Genomic DNA, 23,331 nt, shown 5'->3' with positions numbered 1-23,331 from the left:
ACCTGGGTCCCGTTGTGCTCTGCAGGACGGATGGAGGCTCTGAGCCTTCCCCTCTGCGGGGAGCAAGTGGCCCCACAGAGCGGTGCGACGCAAGCGGGGGATCAGGATCAATAGGTCACGGCATGCACTGACGTGCCCCCAGAAAGAAAATCAGCAGAGGATTTGGGGCTGGTGGGGAAGCTACGATCACGTATTCAGGCCTTTAATCCCATATGGGCACAAAATCCCGGGATAAAAATGCCAGAGCCGCTCCTAATTGCTGACTGCTGTGCGCCCGCGGGTGGGTGAGCAAAACCTCTTAGGTGATAGAGGGCTGGGGGCAGACGGCCCACTGCCTTCCTGCCTGCTGTGTGGGAACAGCCTGGCATCAGTATGGGAAGGATATGCCCAGGGCCAGCGGGCACCCTGGGGTCAGCATCCCTATAAACGGCAGCACGTGGCGATGCTCTGCAGTGGAGAGGGAAGCAGGGGCACTTTGGCTGCTCCCTGCTCTGCCTGGGTTGCAGCTCTTGGGGGACTTCCCAATCAGTGGGTTTATAGATGGCACCAGGCTGCACGGTACAGTCAAACACAGGAGGGAAGGGATGTTTCCAGAGGGACCTGATTGGGGTGGAGCGTTGAGCATGTAGGAACTTCATAGGGTTCGACATGGCCAAGTGCAAGGGAACACGTGGGATGGACAACCCAAAGCGCAGATACAAACTAGGTGATGAGCAGCCCTTTGCAGAAGGACTGGGTTGGAGGTATAAGCAGGCAGTGTGGTGACCTGGGCCACCCAAAGCAGCGTGGCCAGCAGGGCAGGGAGGGGATGGTCCCCTCTGCTCCACTCCCTGAGCCCCCATCTGCAGCACTGCGTGCAGCGCAGGGACGTGGAGGGCTGGAGGATGCCACAAGGGTCAAAGAATTGTACAATGGCACTGGTTGGAAGGAATCTCAGAGAACATCCAGTTCCAACCCTGGGCAGGGTTACTGACTGACAGATCAGGCAGCAGCTCAGCTGCCCAGGGCTCCATCCATGGCCATGGGCACCACCAGAGATGGGCACCCCCAGCTCTGGGCAGCAGTGCCAGCGCCTCACTGCCCTCTGGGTGAAGAATCTCCCCCTAACATCTGACCAAAATTTCCCCTCTTTTACTTTAAAGCCATTCCTCCTTGTCCTATCAGTATAAGACCATGTAAAAAGTTGCTCCCTTACTGTTCATAAACTCCTTTTAGTACTGAATGGCCACAGTGAGGTCTGTCCGGAGCCTTCTCTTCTCCAGGCTGCACACCCCCGGCTCCTCAGCCTGTCTCCGTAGCAGAAGTGCTCCAACCTCTGAGCATCCCCATGCCCTCCTCTGGCCCCTGATCCCATCCTTCCCGTGCTGGGCCCCAGGCCTGGATGCAGCACTGCAGGTGGGGGCTCCCGAGGGCAGAGCAGAGGGGGACAATCTCTGCTATAGGAAGAGCTGAGAGCTGCAGGCGTTGAGCCCGGGGGGGGGAGGCTCCAGGGGGGCCCTCCAGCAATCTCCCAGCGCCTAAAGGTACAGTAAAATGGGAAGGGGCTCCGTGTCAGGGGGTGCAGCGACAGGACAAGGGGGAACGGTTTAAAACTAAGAGAGGGGAGGTTTAGGTTGGACGTGAGGAGGAAATCCTTCACCCAGAGGGCGGCGAGGCGCGGAGCTGTGGGTGCCCATCCCTGGAGGTGCCCACGGCCACGGATGGGGCTCTGTGCCCCAGGTCTACGGGACGTTCCCCTGCCCTACCGCACGGGGTGGGCTGCGATCCCCATCCCCTCACCCCGCAGCAGCACAGGAGCAGAGGGGAACCCCCTCCGGGCTCCTCCCTTCCCCTCCCAGCCCCGGCCCCGCTCCCCGGGAGGGCAGAAGCAGCCGCAGCCCCGTCCCCGCCTCCCTCCCTGGGCCCGGCCCCGCCGCCGCCGTTCCCGGCTCAGAGGGCTCCCGGCGGCAGCGGGGGAAGAGCAGGAGGAGAGCGGGCGGCGGCCGGGGACGCGATGCACTCGCTCTTCAGGAAGCGCAACAAAGGGAAGTACAGCCCCTCGGCGCAGAAGAAGAGGTGAGTGCCTCCGCAGCGGTCCCGAGAGCTCAGCCCCCCGGCCCCGGCTGGCTTCTGCCGGTGGTCCCACCCCAGCCGGTGCTGCGGCTTGTGGGGCCGCCCCATCTGCGAGCACCCCAGGATGCGGGCACCCCAACGGCGTAAAGCACCCCCGGGTTGGGGTGGCAGCGTCTGCAGACGCAGCCACATTCCCTCAGCACAAGGTTTGGGCGTCCCGAAGTGCCGGCACCCCCAGGTGTGAGCACCCCCCGGTGCCATCCCCAGGGCACGGCATGGCATTCCTTGGCCGGACGCGACCGTCCCTTCCGCGGCGCTGTGGGCAGCTGCCTTCACCGTCCCGGTGTGTGCCAGGTGAGATCCCAGGGCAGAAGTTGGACCAGAAAAGTCTTCAGGCTTTGTTAGTGTTTTCTAAGGATCGATTATCCCCTCTCTTCTCTTTCTTTTTTCCTCAACCCTATTGGTGTGAGAGCGTGCTTCGGCTGTCTTGGTTATAAAACAAGAGCAGCAGTGGAGGTGCCCATCAGACAGACGCAGTTAAAATGGAAATCAATGGGGAATTCCCCTCCGAGAAGGCACGGCCACGCTCTGGGCTGTGGGATTCACTGCCTGCCGTGGGCAGAGGGGATGTATCCCCAACGTGCTGAGTGTTGGGGTCGGTTTAGAAGGGTTCATCCTTGTTGGCCTCTGTGTTTAGGAGGAGATCCCAGGAGGGGATGCTGCTGCCTCAGTCCGGGAGTGTGGCGGGCACTCAGGTGCTGCTGGGCTCCCCCTCTTTGGGGCCAGGCACCCCTTGCCCTCAGGAGGGCTGGCAGGAGGAGATGGGGTGGCCCTGTGGCCCCCAGCAGCCCCATTCCCAGCAGTCCCATTGCCAAAGGAAGGTGCCAACACCCTGTTGTGGGGCCACAGCACTGTGGAGGCTGCAAGCCGGGCTGATCCCTTATTTTTAGGCTGTATTGTGCCAGGGCCACAGTGCTGCTCCCCCTCACACACACACCCCTTCCTGCTTCAGACGCAGCCAGGAGGGGGGCTGTGCCCATTAGCCCCAATTTGTTCGTTCCTGCGTTGGAGTTTACAAACAGCTGTGAGCGCAGGGAACACTCCCACTGTGGGGAAACTTCCCTGCCATCTGGATGGGGACGCCGGCGCCCGACCGGTCGAACCACTCATGGGAGAAGGCAGTGGGAGACAGCAGGCAGCCGCCCCGTCCTGCGCTCCGGGCAGTGCCAGGCTCCCAGCCAGCACGGGAGGGACCGAGCAGCGCTGCTAACATCAGCCCAGCACCGGGCTCTAAGCAGGAATGGGGGTCTGAACGCGGTGGGAGCTCCTGCAGCCTTCGTGCTGCGCTTTGGAGAGGCGGCGATGCCGTGGTGAGGGTGCGCAGTGGTGCCAGGGTGCCGCGGTGACCGAGGCTTGGCAGCAGCACGGTGGCATGGCACCAACCCAGTGCTGGTTTGGCGAGCGCGAGGTTGTGCTGGAGCTGTGCCCAGGAGTGTTGGGGAGGGAGGAGATCGCTGCCCAGGCCGCCTGTGGAGCAGCAGGTCATGTCCTGCAGTGGGTCACAGCCCAGCCAGGAGCAGCTCCCCCTGTCCCCGTGTTAAACCCTGAAGAGGATTCGGAGTGCACATGGCACGGCAGGACCTTGATGCGCCAGCCTCAGCAGCACCCGTTGCTCGTGGAGAACACCCCTGCCACCCAGCTCTGAGCACCCATCGTCTGGCACTTCCACTTGCAGGCAGTGCTCCATGACTTTGCCTTCCTGGTGCACGAGTGTATAGGGCCCATTTTGTAGGAATGCCCCTATCCCCTCTCCATCTCTCCAAAAAGAGGGCAGGGACGAGGGCACACCGGCCGTGGGAGCCTTGAGAAAGCTCCAGCCCAGCTGCCAGGGCTGGGTGTGCCAGGAGAGGCATTGCTGGGGGTGCAGCATGTGTATGTTTATCTTACTAGATTTATTTTTAAGAAGAGCCCAGTGCCAACCACACAGCGGTACCAGAGGTTCCACATCCCAGGAAGGCAGAGTAGCCGTGTCATATAGGGGAACATCCCAGATCCTCCCCCGCTCCCTTTCCCACACCCCAAAACCAGGAGGTGGGTTTCTCTACCTTACAAAAGGAGCTCGGGAGGCGAACAACGCAGATCAGTCTGACCCAGGAGGAGTGACTGTGGGAGACGACCCATGGGGGGGATGGCCCTGGAGGCTCAGGGGTGTCCCCAAAGGGGGTCCCCACCCCCAGAGACCCCACACCCGCTGCCTGGCCCAACCTTTGGGACCGGAACTGGAGGCTCGAGGGTGGGGGGGACCTGGCTGTGGGGCTGGCACCCATTTCCAGAGGCTGTTTTGCAGGGCTGGAGTCAGCAGGACTGAATAGACAACCGGTGAGTCAGGGCGCTGCTCTGTATTTATAGCACAGCGAGCCTCGCCATCGCCTGCCCTATTTTCGCTTTAATTTCCATGCACATTACAATAACATATCACCATTAATACAGGGGAAGATAAACACAACTGAAACAAGGCGGGCTGAGCCTGGCAGCCTGCTGGCCAGCTATGCCCCAATGCGTGTTGAGAGACTTCGGAGCCAGATTTTGGCCTTCCCCAAATGGCAGGTATGCTACCTGCAGCCCGGCCCTCTGCTCTGCCCCCATCCCACACCAGCAGCGCTGTTATATGGCACGGAGGCACTGAGGAGGGAGCGCTGTGCATAGGGTGGTTGCAGCTTCCCAGGGGAGCGGGGATGCAGAACGGCACCTGGTAGCAAGGTGCTGTTCACAGCTGTCCACAGGGCTTGTCGTGCTCTGCTCTGTGTGAGCACTCCCTCGTTTTAGGGGTGTGGGTGAAATCTCCTCCTCGTTTGAAACAGAGGACATTTGGAGAGGTCCCAGGGGCTGTCCTGCCCTCGTCCCACACACCCACACCTCTGGGGCGTTTGCTGCAGGGAGTGTTATCAGCAGAGACATGGGCTGATAGGAAGAGAGGAGAAAACAGAGGGGTCACATCGTTGCAAGGTGCAAACTATGGCACAAGTCAGAGGGCTGAGCGGGTGCACCGTGGGGGCACAACAAGGAGGGGGGGGGTCTGCCAGGCTGGAGGTGCTGCCTGGCTGGGGGGGCTCAGGCAGAAGGTTGGTTTGGAGCTCAGTTCTCTTTGACGCCATCTCTTCAGCATCCCCACATCAGTCTGAAAAGCTGGGAAGAGGGGGTGCCCTCCCGCCGTGGATGCTCACGTGCCCTGCAGCATCTCGGGGCTCTTCTGGGGAACGCCCGAGCGGCCGCTGCCAGCTCTCAGCTCTCAGCAAAGCTGGAGCTCTCCCAAGCGCGGTGAGCCAGGGCAAAAGCATCTCCTCTCCCTGAAGAGCAGAGAGCGGCTCCAAAGCTTTGAGCAACAACCGGTCATGCACGGAGCAGTTGCCTCCTCCCTGCTCCCCAGCTGGGAAAACCCGGAGCAAACCCTCCCCACGTGCTGGAATCGGCCCCGGTCCTCCACTCCAGAACAGAAACAGAGCCATTGTCAAACCCAGCTTGTCACGAACATTATCACTTTTTCCTTCGTGCTCAGAAAACTCCTTGGAAATGTTGGAGTTCTTCAGCAATGGCAAAGCCTGGTTTGTTTGGGTTTTTTTTTCCAGGTTTTTTTATTATTATTTTTTTTTCCTTTTTCCTCCCATTTTCAAACAAAGCCCTCTCTATCTGGGCTTTGCCTCACCCTTCCCTCTGCAGGCTCCTTGCTATGGCCGTGCCCCGAGCACTTGGGTCCTTATGCAGGAGTTGGCTGTGTTTCCCACCCTGGAGCCCCAGCTGTGCCAGCATCAGACATCTCCCTCCACACTCTCTGGCAGCAGAGCGATGCCTGCATCCCACCAGTGTGTTTCCTTGCTGCCAGCAGGTGCTCTGGAGCCCCTCTGCCTTTCCTCCTCCCTCCCAGTCTGATTCAAACGCTGCCCCTGTGTATTTGAGTGGCGACTTCTGGAAGGTTGGGCAAACCTCTTTGGCACAGAATAACGGGCAGACCCATGCAGGGATGCTCCTGGCAGGGGCTGGCAGCACTGCCTGCTCTCTGGGTCCTGATGCCACACAGAGACGGGCTTTGCTGGTGCAGATTCCCTCGAGCAAGCAAAGAGATCACCTTGGAAAGCTCCGTCTGAAATGCAGCATCGCTGTGGATCCCAGGCTGAACTCCGTTTCCCCTGTGCAATCTGGAAGCTCCTACATCACAGTCAAAACCAGAACTCAAAAAGCTCCGAACTTCTTCTGTCTTTTGGGCTGCCATTTCCATCCGTGCTGCAGATCCGGGATGTGGCCGGGCAGCACGCAGCCCCACTGCCAGCATGGGGCAGGCAGGCAGGGCAGCGGGATGCTCAGCCCTGCAGATCACTGATGGACACAGCCGCCACCCCGCTCCGTGCCCAGCTGGTGACACAGCATCTATATAAAGAAAACTCAGTGCAAAGCCTGCCCTGCTGTGCTGGAACCTCTCGGGGAAGCGGGATCTGCTGCCTGTGTATGGGGCAGGGCTTGGGGTGGGGAGCGATGAGCCCAGAGCTTTTTGTCCTATTGAAAGAGATGACACGTGTGACAGATGGGGACCTGTCCCACAACTCAGCACCGGTGCCAGGAGCTTGGCCAGACCCAACGGGCTGAGCTTCTCTTCCCCAGCACTGCACTGGGAGCCCCAAGCAGCCCAACCCTGAGGGCCCTACATTGCTCCAGGTGGTACCGGCTGCCATTCCCACTCTCTGCACCCCCTCACCAGGATGCCCACATCTCCATTAGGGCACTGCTGTGATTTCCCCGTTGCAGCCAGGATGCTGCAACTCACCAAATAGTGCTGCTCCTGCTTGGACCGTTGTCCACAGGTTGTTGCAGAAGATGCGGGGCACAGTGAGCAGCAGCTCTAACGGGGATCAGCCTTTCCACGCTCAGTATAACAATTAATTCTGCATCCACGTGATGAGATCATTAAGGCTCGTTATCTCCACTCGGTAAATGATTGGGATTAGAGTGAGCCAAGGTTCAGCCCTCATGGCAGGACCAGCTCTGGACTCTGCAAGCATTTGGGAGCACGGAGCATGTGGGAGCGTGGTGGTGTTGGTGCTGGGGGGCGATGCAGCCCTGAGCTGTGCCCATGGGGAGCAGGGCTGGCCAGAGCCACGCATCCCATCAGCACACTGCAGCCAAAGTGATAGAGAAGATGAAATGTTTAAACTAACCCTGGCAATGCAGAAGCCGTGGCACGGGGTGTTCTGGGCATTAATAGAAGTGTTGGCTGCAGCTCAGCCGTTCCCTGCTGGGAACATTTGGCTGACCCCACTCAATTCCTTGCTGATGCGAAGCAAAGCAGACGGCCAGCCCTGCGCAAAGCCAGCAGAGAGGCTTGCACCCTGAGCACATAGAGAAGGGACGGAGGGATCCTGCCTGGCAGAAGCCAGAGCGCACAGGCACAGATGCAGCGTGCACCATCCCACTGCCTTTTATTCGCCCTAAAAGGCGCACGCCTCCCTGCAGAGCTGGTATCTCCAGAGGGAGGCAGGGTGCTCTGTGTCAGGCTGTGAGCAGCCCTCCTGCCCTGCGCCCAGGGCTCAGTCGTGGCATCGCTCCCATTGAGAATCCCCGGCCACCACCCCCATGCTGGCAGCACAGCCACGTGTTTTGGAAAGTGTTAGAAAGGCAGCAGTGAGTCACACACAGCTGCAAGGCCTGGCGGGCTCAGCTGGCCCCCAGCCACGTGGTGGGGCCACGGCGTGCCGAAAGGAGCCCCATGGGACGTGGCCCCTCTGCATGGGCACCTGCAGCGTGATGAGCTCCTCTCCCTCTTCTCCCTCCCCAGCATCTCCAGCAAAGAGCTGACCGAGCTCATCGAGCGCCTGCAGAAAAATGCCGACCAAGTGGAGAAGAACATCGTGGAGACTGACTCCCGAATGCAGAATGTGAGTATGAGCTGTGGCCCCGTGCGTGCCAGGGCTCCCCGGGGGTGGGAATGGGGACCACGTTGTCCTCTGGCCAGCCTGCCCATCGCTGCTGCACGGGAGCGGTGCAGAGGGAGGACCTCATGTGGCTCCCACCCCGAGGCACGCCAGCATGGATGCCGTTTCATTGCCCTTTGTGATCATTTCTCCCTGCTCTCTACCCGCCCAGGACTTGCACAAGATCAAGGCATGCCAGCTAGCACAGTACAAGGAGCTGACAGCTCAGAAGCTGACGGAATCGGACAAGCTGCTCTATGTGCTGGATGGGGATGCAGCCGTTGCCAGGCACATGAAGCACCCCCAGGGGGATATGATCACTGAGGAGTGAGTACCGTGGGAGGGGATGGCGTTCTCCATGGGTTCAGCTCAGAGCCCTCTATGCACAACCCACAGGCACATATTGAGCATCTCACCCACCAGCAGCCCCATATAAAGCATTGTGGGGCAATATCTGCCCCCTGCCCTGAGCTAGAGGATGTGCAGAGCAGCCTTGGTGCGTGGCAGCCTCTGCCCTCTGCTGCTCAGCTCATTGCTCAGTGCAGCCACCTGTCCCGGTGGCATGGCTGAGGTCCTTGAAGGCAGTCTGTGCATCACAAGGGGGCTGGGAGGGGGCAACTGCAGCTGTTGCTAATGGCCGGGCTGCTCTGCTCCCACGTCCTGCATCCCACCTCATCCTTCCCTTCCCGCAGCATCCGGCAGCTGAAGGAGCGAGTGGCAAACCTACGTGTGAAACATGACCAGATCTACAACTTCCCCCTGCAGCACATCGAGCCCCAGGTCAACTGGTGCACAGTGATCGAGGAGAAACAGGTACTGAGGGGGACAGCAGTGCTGCTGCCTGGGGGCTGTGCCCCACTGGGGACACCTGGGCTGAGAGAGGAGAGGCTGCTGGGTGAGCCTGGGCAAACCTCTGCTGCTCTGCATCCAAGGGTGGAGACCACGCTCTCCCCCTTCTCTATGTGCTGCCCTAACAGTGCGAAAGCTTCCCCTGACACCCAGCTGCCAATTCTGCTCCAACGTGTGCCCCTTGGTTCTCATCCTCCTGCTACGTGCTGCTGGGTTCTCACTAACAGCTCCAGTGGCCAAGAGGAGCCACCCAGATCCCGGCTGCTGCATCCCATTCTCCTGCCGCTGACCCCGTATCTCATGTGCTGTAGGATGCGTTGTGTGGCAAGGGCTTTGGGACCGACCTGCCGCTGGTCAACAGCCAAGTAGAAGAGCACAACATCTTCCACAATGAGGTCATGGCCATCGGCCCACACATCACCAAGGAAGGCAACAAGGTCAGCTCTCTTGCCCCATATCCCGCTAGAATAGAGACATCGTGCCCAGAGGGAATGCAAGCAGCTCCCAGGCCTGGCCTGGGCTGGGTGGGTGCCCAGACCCACGGCTAGCCTTGGAGCTGAGCATCCTCCATCACCTCCAGCTTCACGAGGAAGCCAACCCCACAAAAGCCCTATTCAGCCCCATCCAAACATCCCCTCTCTGCAAACACCTCCCCACAACCGCCTTTCTTCTCCCATTCCCAGGAATACACGAGTGACCTCCAAGCCAAGTACCAGAAGCTGCTGGTAGGAGACCCGTGGGGTGCATGGCTGGGCTGGGGCAGGGAGAGGGGCGCGGGGCTGAGCTCTGCCTGTCTCCCTGCCAGGCCAGCTCTCAGCAGCGGCAGCAGGACCTGAACTCGCTGCAGGACTACATGCAGCGCTGCACCAACAAGCTCTACTGGCTGGATCAGCAGGCAAAGGACCGCACGCACTACGACTGGAGCGACCACAACCTGGACTACCCCAGCCGGCGCCGCCAGTACGAGGTGGGTGCGCGCTCCCTTCTGCCTCAGTTTCCCATCACGAAGCACTTGGAGGTCTACAGGTGATAGGATGGGATCATTAACCTCGGGACCACAGAATGGTTTGGGCTTGGCAGGGAACTTACGGTCCGATGGTTCCGACCCGCTGTGGGCAGGGACACCTCTCATAGAGCAGGGCACCTCCAGGGATGGGGCACCCACTGGGCAGCAGTGCCACCCTTTGAGTGAAGAATTGCTTCCAAACTGATTAAATCTCCTCCTCTTAGTTAAAAACTGCTCCCCCTTGCCGTGTTACTACGCTTGCTGGTAAATGGTCCCTCCCCAGCTTTCCCTCAGGCACTGGAAGGCTCCTCTAAGGTGTCCCGGAGCCTTCTCCAGGCTGAACAACCTTACCTCCTGCCAGAAATAAAGCCAAGAGGAAAGCTGGCAGGTTGCTGGCTCTCCTCGCTAACTTATCTCAGCGTTAGCTTGGCAAGAATCCCATCTTCAGCAACATCTGCAAGGGAAGGGAAAACGAAAGCCACGGTGGGGGAGCACAGCGCTTTGGGTGTCCCCTTCTGTTTGCCTGGGGGTCAGCAGCTTGCTTCTCTCCATCTAGAACTTCATCCACCGGAAGCTGGAGGAGAAGGAGGAGGCCATCAACAAGCTGCACGCAGATGGAGACCAGCTGCTGGCCCAGAACCATCCTGGGAAGAATGCCATTGAGGTGAGCACCGGAGCTGTGCTCGTCCCCCTCCACGGGGAGCTGCAGCCGCCATGAGGCTGCCCCTCAGCTTCCTCTGCTTAGGGCTGAACCTACAGCCCTTCCCCATCTCCCAGCCCCGCTTTGGGCACCGCTCAGGATGGGTGCTGCAGGTTGGGGCCAGCTTAGGCTCAGCCCACGGGGCTGCCACCCCCCCAGGCATTGACACAGCACTGCATTACAGGCACACATCGAGGCGGTCCACGCCGACTGGAAGGAGTACCTCAACTTCCTGATCTGCGAGGAGAGCCACCTCAAGTTCATGGAGGACTTCCACAAGGTACCAGGCTGTTGGGGCTGGGCCTTAGGAACTGAGACTGGGACCCTTAAAGGCCACCTGGTCCCACCCCTGCAATGAACGGGGACACCCACAGCTCCATCGGTGCTCAGAGCCCTCCCAGCCTCACCTTGGGGATCTGCAGGGATGGGGCATCACTGCCCCTCTGGGCAGCCTGTGCAGTGCCTTACTGCCCATACTGTAATGAACTTCTAATCTAAACTCCCCTGTTTTAGTTTGAAACCATTTCCCCTTGTCCTGTCACAGCAATCCCTGCTAAAGACTCTGTCCCCCTCTTTCCTAGAGCCCCCCCCCCCCCCCCCCTTTAGATACCAAAGGGCCTCTCTCAGCTCTCCCTGCAGCCTTCTCCTCTCCGTGCTGCACAGCCCCAGCTCTCAGCCTGTCCCGTAGGAGAGGGGTTCCATCCCTCAGATCATTTGCGTGTCCCTAAAAATCACCTGCTCCATGCAGCAGCACCACTGCTTGGTGTCAGCACCCTCACACACAGCGGATGACCCTACTCTACTGGGACTCACAGAGGCTCCTGCCACCTCTCTGCCACCTATTTACCACCTCATCCCCCAGAGGAGCCCCTGGGGGAGCCTCACATCACGCAATGGAAGCTTCCCACCGAAGCAGCACAGCTGTGAGTGGGAAAAGCCGCACCTGCAGTGCTGTGCTGGCTGCATGGAGCCTGCATGGAGCTGAACGGAGCTGCACAGCCCAGCTGAGCGCTGCAGACAGATGTCTGCCTGATAAATTGCATCTGGCAGCCTGGGAGGCTGTGCAGGGAGCAGGTCGGGCCGGATTCCTCTCCCACAGCCTGGGCGTGTTGAAGACGTGATGAGGCTCCTGCCAAGGGGAAAGCAGGGTGCCCAGCCCCTCAGTGCCTCCGTGATACCTGCCCAAATCACTGCCCCGTGGGGCGGCTTGCGTGGGGAAAGGCCGAGCTGCGCCTCCTCCTCCTCGTTGGCAGCAGCAGGGAGGAGCTCGTGGCGTGATGCTGCCCACGTGAAACCCCAATTAAAGGTGGGGAGGGCTGGGAAACGTGGATTGAACCACCCTGCAGGAGAAAAGCATGCGATGAGCTGCCTCCTTCTTTCTCCCCCAGCCGGCTTTCCCCGACCCTGCTCTCTTGCAAATAGCAATTCCTCATCCTCCTCTATGTGTCTCGCCCATGGCACCTGGCGGGGGCTGTCCCTGCTGCAAGGATCCCCCTCGTGAGAGATTCTGCCTTTCTGCAGTTTCAGAAAGACGCAAAGGACGCCCAGCAGCTCTTGAAGAAAGTCGATACGGACCTGGACCAAAAATACAGCCCAGAGTTCAAGGACAGATACCAGCTGGAGTCGCTCCTCAGGGAGCTGGATGTGAGTACTGGCAGATGGAGGACTATGGGATCCGGAGCACCTCCACGGTGCAGCCCCCATGGGGATGGGCACCCTGCCCTGCTCGCTGGCCATGCTGCTGCCTCCCTTCACTTGGCTCCTTCCTCTGCCTTGAGCTAGGGATTGCCTCTCCCACAGCAACGTAATTGCTCACCGAGCTGGTTTTTATTTGTTCTCCCATTGAGCTGGTGCTCATAGAGGGTAGGAGCATAATTAGACCTGCTGCCGGAGGAGGCGGTGGAACGAGCTGTGCTGGGGCCTGGCTGTGGGTCGAGCATGATGCAGCACTGCTTAGTGCAGTGATAGCTCTGCCCCATGGGTGCCCCTCTCCTCCCACCCCAGTGACCGTTGCAGGATACCCACCTGCACGGACACAAATAGAGCAACCCACTCAGAGCTTTGTAAGGTGCTCATTAGAGCTAATTGCTGGGAACAGGGTTATCCCAGCACCACGCTCCATGGACCACGCACCAGGCACAGCGACCCCTTCCTCAGCCTGGCTGTAGGAGCACTCAGTACATGATCCCAGTGGCTGCAGGGCAGGACCCAAAAGCCATCCCCTGTAGCACAAGCAAAGGAAGCTGAGGGCTCTGCCAGTCAATAGAAGCTCTTCCCAGCTATGGGGGCACAGGAACGCATCACTTCTCCCTCCTTCCCACGTTTCTTTGCTCATTCCCCCATGCTAGGACCAAGAGAAGGCCCTGGAGAAGTACGATGCCGTGGTGCAGTCGCTGCAGGAGCGCAGCCAGCACATCCTGCCCCTGCGGTACCGCCGGCTGCCACCACCACAGCCCATCCCTGTGGAGGCTCTGTGCGAGTATGAGGGCGAGCAGGTAATGGCCCCAGGGTGAATGGAAGGGACAGAGGTGTCACCTGCACCGGGGACAGGGTGAGCGTGATGGGCAAAGCACAGCCTCCAATGGCCCTGCAGCCTTGGTGCTTGTTGCACACCCTCCGTGATGCTGTGTCGCAGCGCCACGCTGAGCTGGGGGTAGTAAGGTGACAGCCACACCAAGTGCCACCCGGGTGGGCTGACTCAGCCTCAGCCTCCACCAAGGGACCCACGGCAGGTCCCACCTCCTCCCTGCCCCTCCTCCCTGCCCCTGGTGCACTTACTGCCAGCAGAGAGATGGCTGGGGACCGTGGGGAGTGACCCCATGAGTGCGAGGGGCACAGCCTGACCTGCTGCTGCTGTTGGTTCCCATCCCCAGGGCCAGATAACCCGAGGAGCGCACTACACCCTGCAGAAGAACAGTGGAGACATCTGGGAAGTGATGGACGGTGCTGGAGGTGCCATCAGTGCCCCGGGTGTCTGCTTCATGATCCCCCCTCCAGATGCAGAGGCAATAGCACTGGCAGACCAGTAAGTGCAGTACCACAGCTCTGGACCCTCCCAATGTCACCCCTCCAACCCGGGTCCCCACCTCTGGAGATCTTTAAGTGCAGGGAGTGCTCCCACCCTGCTGGGAAGCACTCGCAGGATGAAGCACCTCTCCTGCTGCACCCCACAGGTGAAGACTGCCCACTTATGAGCATGGATGAGGGTGCAGAGAACCCCCCCAGCTGGGCTTCTCCCCACTGTCACAGCCCAGATGAGTGCTGGAGGGGCAGCTCTTACCTTGTCCCCATGCTGTCCCTTCTGCAGGATTGCTGATAGCTACGTGGCTGTGAAGGAGAAGACCTCCAACTGCAAGAACGTCCTCCAGCAGCGCTACGAGGGGCTGAAGGCTGACAGCATTGGAGGTACAGCTCTGCCAGGGCAGCCCTTTGCCCTACACTGTAATGGTGCCTTGAACTCAGGGGTGTCTCTGCTTTGTCCCCTCCACCAACAACCATGCAATCCTGCCCCACTCCTGTCCTCTCACCCAGGAGATAATGGTGGAACATGGGAGCACAAACACCACTTGGAACCATAAATTCATGGAATGGTCCAGGTTGGCTAAGGTTTTTGAGATCACCAAGTCCAACCATCAGCCTGACCTACAAAGTCCCATCACCAAATCACATCCCCTGGTGCCACATCTCAAACATCTGCATGGATGGGGACACCACCACTGCCCTTGGGGACACACCATTGTCTGAGACACGCTGCCTTTAGCTCTTGCTGGTGGCCAAAGTGTTGGGCCGCTGCTTTGTTGCGGTGAGGGGACATCACTGACAGCTTCTTGTCTCCTAAGAGTCCTGGGGCGCAGTGCTGGAGCAAGCAGGTTGTGGTTACAGCAGGCAGAGAGCGGAGGAGGATGTGGGTTTTGTGCTCAGTGGTGGGACCGAACTGGCTCTAACATGCTCCCTTCTCTTTCCCCAGATGCTGCATCAGTTCAGGGCCGCCAGCTTCTGGCAGGGCTGGAGAAAGTGCACAGTGACCTGGACAAGTTGGAGAAAGCAATAACAGCTAACCTCCGTCCACCACTGGAGCAGAGCCGGGCTGTGCAGGACAGCACCGAGCGCTCCAAGGACCTGAAGGTATGGGGCCATAGGAGTAGGCACATTGTGCCACAGAGGGACCTTGCTCCCAAGGCTGGGATCCTCCCAGGGGGTCTTCAGTGTGGTTCTTGATGTGCTGGGTGCTCCCAGGAGCGTGAGGGCATGGAGCAGTGCCACCACCATGTAGCGACCAAACAAAAATACCAACACTTGCAGTCCAAGGCACAACTTCTCCTTGTGCACAACTCAGCATCTGCTCTACTAGGCTCCAGTGCTGCCTTCCTCTCCTCCGCCCCCTTCCTCTCCTTCTGACCCCTAATTAATTCAGGCTCCGTGCCACAAACCTCCCTCATTCCAGGAGGCAATCCACCTCCTGGCTACATTACCCGCCGAGGGCTGTGTCAAAATCTGAGTGCCACCACAAGTGAGAGCAAATTGCTCCAGCTGTCTGCAGCACTTTGATGTCCAGGCGAGAAGTGAGCCTTCAGGCTGCAGAGCCCAGTGGTCCAGATGAGCTCAGCACGTTTCCAACAGAGCTGGAGCTGCTGTGAACCAGTCCCTCCCCAGCCAGAGCTTCTTGCTGAGGGCTACCTAGCCTGCTCCAACAGAGCTGGATACGAGCCTGGATGGAGAAAACATCCTCTTGTTCCCTCTAGGGCTGACAGGCATCTGCCACCAAGCACACACCTCAGCCCTACCCTGCCCTCTTGCACCAGGCAGCCACAGGACAGCTGTTTTTTTTCCCCATAGCCACAAGGTTCAGTTGCTACAAAGGTTTTTTCCTACCGCAGAACATAACCAATGAAGTGCGTCGCATCGAACCAGAGAAAGTGAGGAAGATCCAGGACTGTGAGGCCTTCATTGAGTCCGTGCCCAACACTGGCAGTGCCACGTTGGTGAAGAACAAGGTGGAGAACACCAACAAGAAGTACGACCGCGTGGTTCAGCTGCTCAGTGCTGCCCAGGAGAAGTAAGTCATGGCTTAAGCCCAGCAGAAGGTTGGGTCCTGCAGCAGACAGGCTTGGTGCTGATGGGTTGATGGTTGGACTTGATGACCTTAGAGACCTTTTCTAACCTTAACGGTTCTGTGATTCAACACCCTTCCCCTCGCATCCATACAGAGTTGAGGTGGCCACGCACCTCGAGAAGAGCCTCCAGCAAGGCCGAGATCTGCTGTCCTCATATGAGAACAAACTGGTCACAGACGACACCGTGCCGGAGGACTTGCGGGTGATAGACCGTAAGAAAGAAGAGCTGCTGGTGAGTGTTCCCTGCAGCCAGTTTCCTACCCTACTGACGTGTTTCACACGCAGAATTGCTTCCCAAGAGCTGTGGCAGTTGCTGCCCAAGCCCCAAACGTGAATTGGTGGTAAAGGGATGACTGCCCCAGCTGGGACCCCACATTAACTGTGCCCACTTTCAGTTCAGCTCCAGCTTGCTTTTCTCCAGAACTCAGCCAGTCCTCAGCAACACCAGTGCAGTAAATGGGAACCAGTGACAAAAGCCTGGCACGTGTGCAGCCCTGAAGAATCTCTCTTCCCTTTTTCCACAGGCCATGGGCTCTGAGCTCCAATCCAAAAGGTTCTTGCTCAATGAGGCGGAGCAGAACTTGCTGAGGACCAAGACCTGCTCCAACACCCTGGCCAGCAAGTTCCAGGAGCACTGCCCTGACATTGAGCGGCAGGAAGCCGAGCTCTACAAGCTCAACCAGCGCTTCAACAACCTCAGCAAGCAAATTGACCACAGGTGAGGCCGTAGGACAGCACCTGGCTGGAACTGAACCAGCCTGGGATATTTACAGTAGGGCAGGAACCGCTCTGAAAGCAGAAGAGACATAATGCTGTCTAGGAATGGGCAGTTGCAGAATGGCTTCCAGGCAGTGCCAAAGAGGAAGCTTTAGATGTTCCTGACACGTGCTGGCTGGGTAGGTCTGGGCAGCCTCTGGGATTAAGTGTGCTTGCTACAGATGGGGACTTTGGCAAGAGTGACTGCACCTGCAGTAGGTGAGATAAGAGTGTATGAGCTGTCATCCACCCACATCTGCCTCTGCCTGGATCACAGCACGTCTTGTGCCTTCTTATCCCACTACAGGCTTACACCCAGCATTCAGCATCCTCCACGTTCTTCCTGAAGTTTCCCTGTGACTCATTTCTCCCGCGATTTCCACTTGCTTTCATACCAGCCACGTGGCACTGATTCCTGCAGAGCAGTACCTGCAGGGAGGGGGACGGAGAACAACTCCAGCTCAACTCCATGCCTTTGGGGAACTGGGGAGGGGAAGCAGGGACCAACAAAGAGGTGTTTGCAGAAGACAACAATTGAGAATGCATTGACATTGAGTCCATTTCCCCTACAGAACACGGACCCTGCAGAAAGCAAAGAGTGCCTATTCCAACTACCGCACAAACTATGACAAAATCAACCAGTTCCTTTGCAACATACCCAACTACGAGCCGCAGGAGACAGACAACATCCAGCAGGTGGAAGTGAAGCTGAAGAACCAAGCGGTAATTCTTTCTGAGAGCCCTGGGCTGCTCAGGGGGGAGGGGGAAAGGAGATCGTTAATGGAGTTAAATGGCTCCTGCACATAAAATGGGAAACCATACAGGCTTAGCAGCTTTACTTATACACTACGGGGTCCCACACTCTTACTTGTAATATGTTTGTAAATAGCAGGGCAGTGCTACGAGGTTGCAGTTCTCAGTGTCGTAACTTCAGTGGCAACCCTCCCAAAGGGTGAATGAAGTCTTTGGGTTTCTGCATTCCCTTTGACTGCATCTTTGTTTGTCCCAGGCGCTCCTTGGTGACATCGCAAGCAAAGAACAGGAGGTGCAAAAGGTCTCTGCCACAGCTCAGCAGTACCAGCAGGCAGTAAAGGTAAGGGCTGCAATTCTTCCAGCAGGAGAACACTTCACATCCTACTGAGAGATGTCTATTGAAGGCTTAGGAAGCCTAGTGCCCTTGCTCAAACAGCTGAGGAGCTGAACCCAGGTGATGTCTGTTCCAACATGGACATCACATGGCCATTAGCCAGGATTTCCTGCTTGGGAAAGGAGGTTTCCACTCCACAGCCAGTACTGGTGAGGTGACTGGCAAGTCTGGGCATACTGCTGTGGTCAGTATGCTGATAGGGCTGTAGGACAGGCAGAACCTGCCCAAGAGCCTGCAGGGTGACCCACAGGTCCCACCGGCCTCAGCAACTTGCCCAAAACATGGCCAAGGAAAGACATCAAGAGAGCTTTGGAGCCTGGTAGGGTGATCCAGGGATCTCACCCCTTCCTCCTGGGAACTTCTTCCCACAGGACTACGAGCTGGAAGCTGAGAAGCTACGGTCCATCCTCGACCTTGAGAATGGACGCAATGGGTACATGAGCAAGAAGCCCAGGCTGCAATCTCCAGCCGCAAAAGTGAAAGAGGAGGTAAGCAAGCAGTGCCCTACAGAGAGCTAAAGCAGCTCACAGCCTGTGGGACCAACGGGGATTATGCAAACAAGCATTTCATGGTCAGCAGCCTCAACCCCAGAGCGGGCTTCAAGGGAGGGCAGAAGAATAAGGAAGGATGGCCATCATTCTGAAGACACCCGTTCTTGGGGCTCAGATGGCCAGAAAGAGGGAGGGGAAACGCTGGAGTTAGCACCATCACAAGGGAAAGAAAATACAAACCGAAATCCTGAGAACATTTCTTCTCACGAGACTTTCAAATTAAGACATTTCACTGCTATAGACAGCGTCCTTGTTGAAGTGCTTATGGAGAGAGCAGGCCACCAGCCACTTGTTTGCACAGGATCTGTTTGCTTCCATCCTCAAACTCATCCTGCATATTGAGGCAGGCAAAGCGCCCACACGGCTCTGCCTCAGTTGTATCTCTTTTTGCAAGTCTTGAGTAGGAAGGATCCAGTTTAAGGGGGTGAGATTACACATGCCCCAAACCCACTCTCTGTGCCTTGAAGCCAGTCTGCTTGCTCTTATAGGAAGGCAAAGCACCCAGGGTTACTTCTCAAGGGCACTGCTTCTGTTCAGCAAAGTTTTGTGACCAAACATCCCTGGTCCCACCACCTTTGCTGAACACTTTGTTGTCTCCTAGGAAGCCGTTCTGGCAGCCAAGTTCACCGAAGTGAATGCTGTGAATAGGCAGAGGCTGCAGAACCTGGAATTTGCTCAGAGCCTCCTGCGGCAGGTAAGACATCCCCCACACACAGAGGCTCAGGGCTTGGCTGTGCCGTGTGGCTCCTGAGGGTCAGCTCACTGCGAGCTCGAGGTCTTGGCTTAGATCTCTGCGTGCTGCAGGCAGGCAGCTTGACACAGCTGCAACAGGCTGTGGCAGCATGATTCTGTGAGAATATTCACAAGAATCACACACACATGTGCCTTTGCCATTACAAGCTGAAGTGAAAATGAATCTAGCTAGCGTTTCATGCCCCTAAACCCAGTCAGCAGACACCTCAATGAAGTGCTCTGCCTGGGATCAGGCAGAAGCTCTCCACATTTTCCAGTTCCCACTCATCCTTGGAAGCTCTGTGTTATTTCTAACACTTTATGCCTAGCCCATACCAGAATGTACATCTCTCAGAGCTTAAAGCTTTGTTGGGACAGCAACGGGTATCACTGAGAGCGATTTCCAGGCCAGGAATCCACAGAGCAGTTCAAGAAACACCCATCTGCAAATCCACCCTGTTGAGTGTTTGCAATAGGCAGCCTCCATTAACCCAGATCAGCATCCTCCTGTAGTACTGTCACAGGAGTGAGTGGAAAATAAAATAACCGAATGAGCTTATTGGTGCTTAACTACACACTCTTCTTCAACAACAGCAGCCAGAGGCTCAGGTGACGCAAGACTTCATCCAGACCAAAAAATCTGTAAGGCCTGTGGAAGAAGTCTGGAAGTTGAAGAAAGAGCTTGAGGATGAGACTCAGCGTCGGCAACAGCTAGAAGCCGAGATCCAAGCCATCAAGAACAACATTGTCCACCTACAAAACCAGAAGCCCCAGGAAACCGTAGTTAAGAAGGAACTGGTGAAGAAAGTGCCGGACCCGCAGCTGGAGGAGAGCTTCCACAAACTGCAGCAAAGCCTGGCGGAAGAGCAGCGCAAGAACCAGGTGCTGCAGGATGAGCTGGAGGCCCTTAAGATCAGGCTGCGTGTTTTGGAGCACGAGAAGAAGGAAGGAGGGCAGGAGTATATAGTGAAAGAGGTGCTGCGCATTGAGCAGGATAAGGCTCAAGCTGAAGAAATCTTGAGGCTCAAAGAAGAATTGGAAGAGCTCAGGAGGCAGGAAGGAACCAGGGAAAACGAGGTTATTCTTTTACGCCAGCAAATCGCTGTGCTGTCCAGCGAGAAGAACAAAGAGCAGGAGAAGGTAACAGAGAAAGAGGTGCTGAAGCTGCAGAACGATCCCCAGCTGGAGATGGAGTTCCGGATGTTGCAAGAGAGCAAGCAGAGGGAGAGTGCTCTGAGGCAGAAACACGAGGAAGAGCTCAGCTTCCTCCAGGAGAAGCTCAAACGTCTCGAGAAGGAACGGGCCATTGCTGAGGGCAAGATTACTGTCAAGGAGGTGTTAAAGGTGGAGAAAGACGTGGCCATCGAGAGGGAGGTGAATGAGCTCCGGCGCCAGTACGAGGATGAGAAATCCAAGGGGCGTTCCAATGAGCGGGAGAAGGCAGAGCTGCTCAGGAAGATCCAGCTGCTGGAGGAAGAGAATGCCAAGGTGGTTGTCCAGGAGAAGGTGAGGGAGATCGTGCGGCCGGATCCTAAGGCTGAAAACGAAGTCGCCAACCTTCGGTTGGAGCTGGTAGAGCAGGAAAGGAGATACCGGGGTGGTGACGAACAGCTGAAGAGCTGTCAGAATGAACTGGCTGCTCTGCGGAACAGAGAGCCGCTGGTAGAAGTCAAAGAGGTCATTAAAGAGGTCATTAAGTACAAGAATGATCCAGAAACCGAAAAGGAGCTACAGCGGCTCCGCGAGGAAATCATAGAGAGGACGGCAGCAATTGAAAGAGCTGACCTTGAGATCTACCAGCTGAAACAAGAGATACAAGCTTTGAAAGATACCAAACCTCAAGTGCACATGAAGGAAGTTGTTCAAGAAATTCTGCAGTTCCGGGAAGACCCGAAGACAAGAGAGGAGGTGGAATCTCTGAGAGTGCAGCTGGCAGAGGAACAAATGAAGCACGTTGACCTGGAGAGGGAGCGGCTCCTCCAAGAGGAGAAAGTAAGACAGAAGGAGGAGGAACTTTCCCAGGTGAAGGAGAAAGTGGTCCAGCAGGAAGTAGTGAAGTACGAGCAAGATCCCGCCTTGAAAGCTGAAGTGAACTCCTTCTCGCAGAGCATTGAGAGTGAGCTGAAACAGATTGATTCCCTCCGTGAAGAACTGCGCAAGCTGCAGAGGAGGCGGTCTGAGCTGGAGCGACAACTGGAAGAACTGGAGAAGGAGAGACAGGCCCGCAGAGAGGCGGAACTGGAAGTGCAGAGGCTGAGGATTAGGTTGAACGAGTTGGAAGAGCAGGAGAGGGAAACGACAGAACGAGTAACAGTGAAACAGAAAGTGATCCTCCAGCAAGATCCCCAGCAAGAGAAGGAGCACTCCCTCCTCAAGCTGGAGCTGGAAGAAGAAAAACACCGGAGACAAGTCTTGCAAACTGAACTGGAAGCCTTGAGAAAGAAGCTCCTTTCGTTGGAGAAAATGGAGGTCAAAGAGAAAGTTGTCTTTTCAGAGAGCGTCCAAGTGGACAAAGGAGATACGGAGTATGAGATTCAGAAGTTGAAGAGCAACCTGGAGGAGGAGAGCAGACGTAAGAGGGAGCTAGATGCAGATATCAATAGGCTTGAAACCAGGCTGTCCGAGGTGGAATTCAACAACTCGAAGTCATCGAAGGAACTAGACTTACTAAGAGAGGAAAACCACAAATTACACCTTGAAAAGCAGAACCTGCTGATGGAAACAAGGAGGCTGCAGTCAGAGATTGAACTCACAGCAACAGAAGCTCGGGATTTGAGAAACATGACCCACATGGACAGCGGACCAAACCTCGACTCCAGATTCCAAGCTCTGGAAAGAGAGTTAGATGATCTGAAGCAGCTATCTAGAGAAAAAGACGCAGAGATAGAACAGCTCCAGAACCGCCTCAAGACGGTGGCCATCAAGAGGGAGCAAAGAGAGAACCACCTGAGGCGCTCCATCGTGGTCATCGATCCGGACACAGGCAAGGAGATGTCTCCAGAGGAAGCTCACGTGCTCGGCCTCATCGAATGGAGCCTCTTCGTCAAGCTGAAGAGTCAGGAATGCGACTGGGAAGAGATCTCAATCAAGGGGCCCAATGGGGAATCGTCCGTGATCCTCGACAGGAAATCAGGCAGAGAGTTCTCCATCGAAGATGCCCTGAAGAGCGGCAGGCTGAGCACGGCCCAGTACAACAGTTACCTCAACAAGCAGATGTCAATCCAGGAGCTGGCGGTCTTGGTGTCTGGAAGTAATTACCCAGTGCTCGCTCCGCTTTAGAACCTTCTCTTAAAGGCAGCAAGTCAGAGCTGCACCACTTGTTAAGACTACCAGATCACTGCAAATCCTCGCCCTCCTTTGCATCTTCCGAAATGCTAGAGCCTCTGTCCAGCCGCGCTATGAAGCCGCACTGCTTGCTGTCATACGCTGCGGGAAAGCACCGCCAGTAGTGGGAAACACCTTTGTCAAGGCTACAACTAAACCTCCTCTCCCTCTACAGCCCTACCCAACCACTCAACAAACAAGATGACAAGCCGAAAACAAGTGAAGTACCTGAAGTCCAAAAGACTCAGCCAAACCTGCAGTTTCTTCAACATATAGCCGCAAAGTCAGGGAAAAAAAAAAAGCAGATGTTGAGAGACTGAAGGTCAAAATGATTCTGGGCTGACCAGTGAGAGCTGGGTACGTCAGCTCCATGTTGGTAAGCCACACAGTTTGACTGTGGGCAACCAAATGATGGGATTATCCTCGGAGAAAACCGGCTCTGAAAGCAGAAGGCGTGATGTGCAACTCACCTTGGTATCATCACATTAACAGCTGGCCTTTTTGCTCACCGGCGTGCTGATGCTGCTGGGCAAGAGCGAAACGAAGCACAGCAATTTGATGGTGTCAGCCCTAGATCCAGGAGGAGCATTCCTATACCATAGAGTTCACCAAGAAGTACGTGAAGAGCCGGCAGCAGTGCCGAGCACAGGATGCTGGTGTAAAGCATGCAACTGTAACCAAACGCAGAGTGCCTTCAGAACACGGTTAGCTTACCTCGTGGTTGAGAGCCATTTATGCTGGTATCTTATCCAATAGAGTTACATGCAGCTACACGTCTCACTTACTTGTGTACGGGAATGGGAAATAGAGGGGAATTCTATTTATAGTATGAAATAAAAAGATGCAGTGGTTCCAATCAGAGGTTTGTTTTCCTTTATTGCTTACGGTGATGCTTGGCTTTACAGCAAGATGCCAGTTCAGAGTCAATAATAAATAATAAACTAATAAATAGGGCTGTTCCTTTGACCAGACCCAGCATCAGCTGGGACTAATTAGCAACATTAGATGGGAGGGAACTGCACCATCAAATGAGACTGCAGCTACAGGAAGAGAGGGATTCATGCTGGGATGGTACCAGAGACTTCTGGGGCACAATGAATCGTTTCCTTTACCCCCATTTCTGCTTTACCAGGGCAAGGT

General features: G+C 56.7%; 1 protein-coding gene across 1 annotated transcript; it reads left to right on the top strand.

Moving 5' to 3' along the window:
- The first annotated feature begins 1,942 nt into the window (after window positions 1-1,942).
- Window positions 1,943-23,047, top strand: PPL (periplakin). Its single transcript, XM_414712.7, has 22 exons — window positions 1,943-2,055; window positions 7,877-7,976; window positions 8,185-8,339; window positions 8,705-8,825; window positions 9,173-9,298; window positions 9,545-9,586; window positions 9,667-9,828; window positions 10,424-10,531; window positions 10,752-10,847; window positions 12,089-12,211; window positions 12,916-13,062; window positions 13,441-13,592; window positions 13,875-13,972; window positions 14,535-14,692; window positions 15,445-15,623; window positions 15,775-15,913; window positions 16,206-16,399; window positions 17,010-17,160; window positions 17,447-17,530; window positions 17,956-18,072; window positions 18,737-18,829; window positions 19,462-23,047. The coding sequence occupies exons 1-22, from the start codon at window positions 1,994-1,996 to the stop codon at window positions 22,144-22,146; spliced, it is 5,292 nt and encodes a 1,763-aa protein (XP_414712.4). The 5' UTR covers window positions 1,943-1,993; the 3' UTR covers window positions 22,147-23,047.
- The last annotated feature ends 284 nt before the right edge of the window (window positions 23,048-23,331 follow it).

Source organism: Gallus gallus, chromosome 14, assembly GCF_016699485.2.
Source record: "Gallus gallus isolate bGalGal1 chromosome 14, bGalGal1.mat.broiler.GRCg7b, whole genome shotgun sequence".
Classification (NCBI taxonomy): domain Eukaryota; kingdom Metazoa; phylum Chordata; class Aves; order Galliformes; family Phasianidae; genus Gallus; species Gallus gallus.
This window is presented reverse-complemented; position numbering and strand designations above follow the sequence as displayed.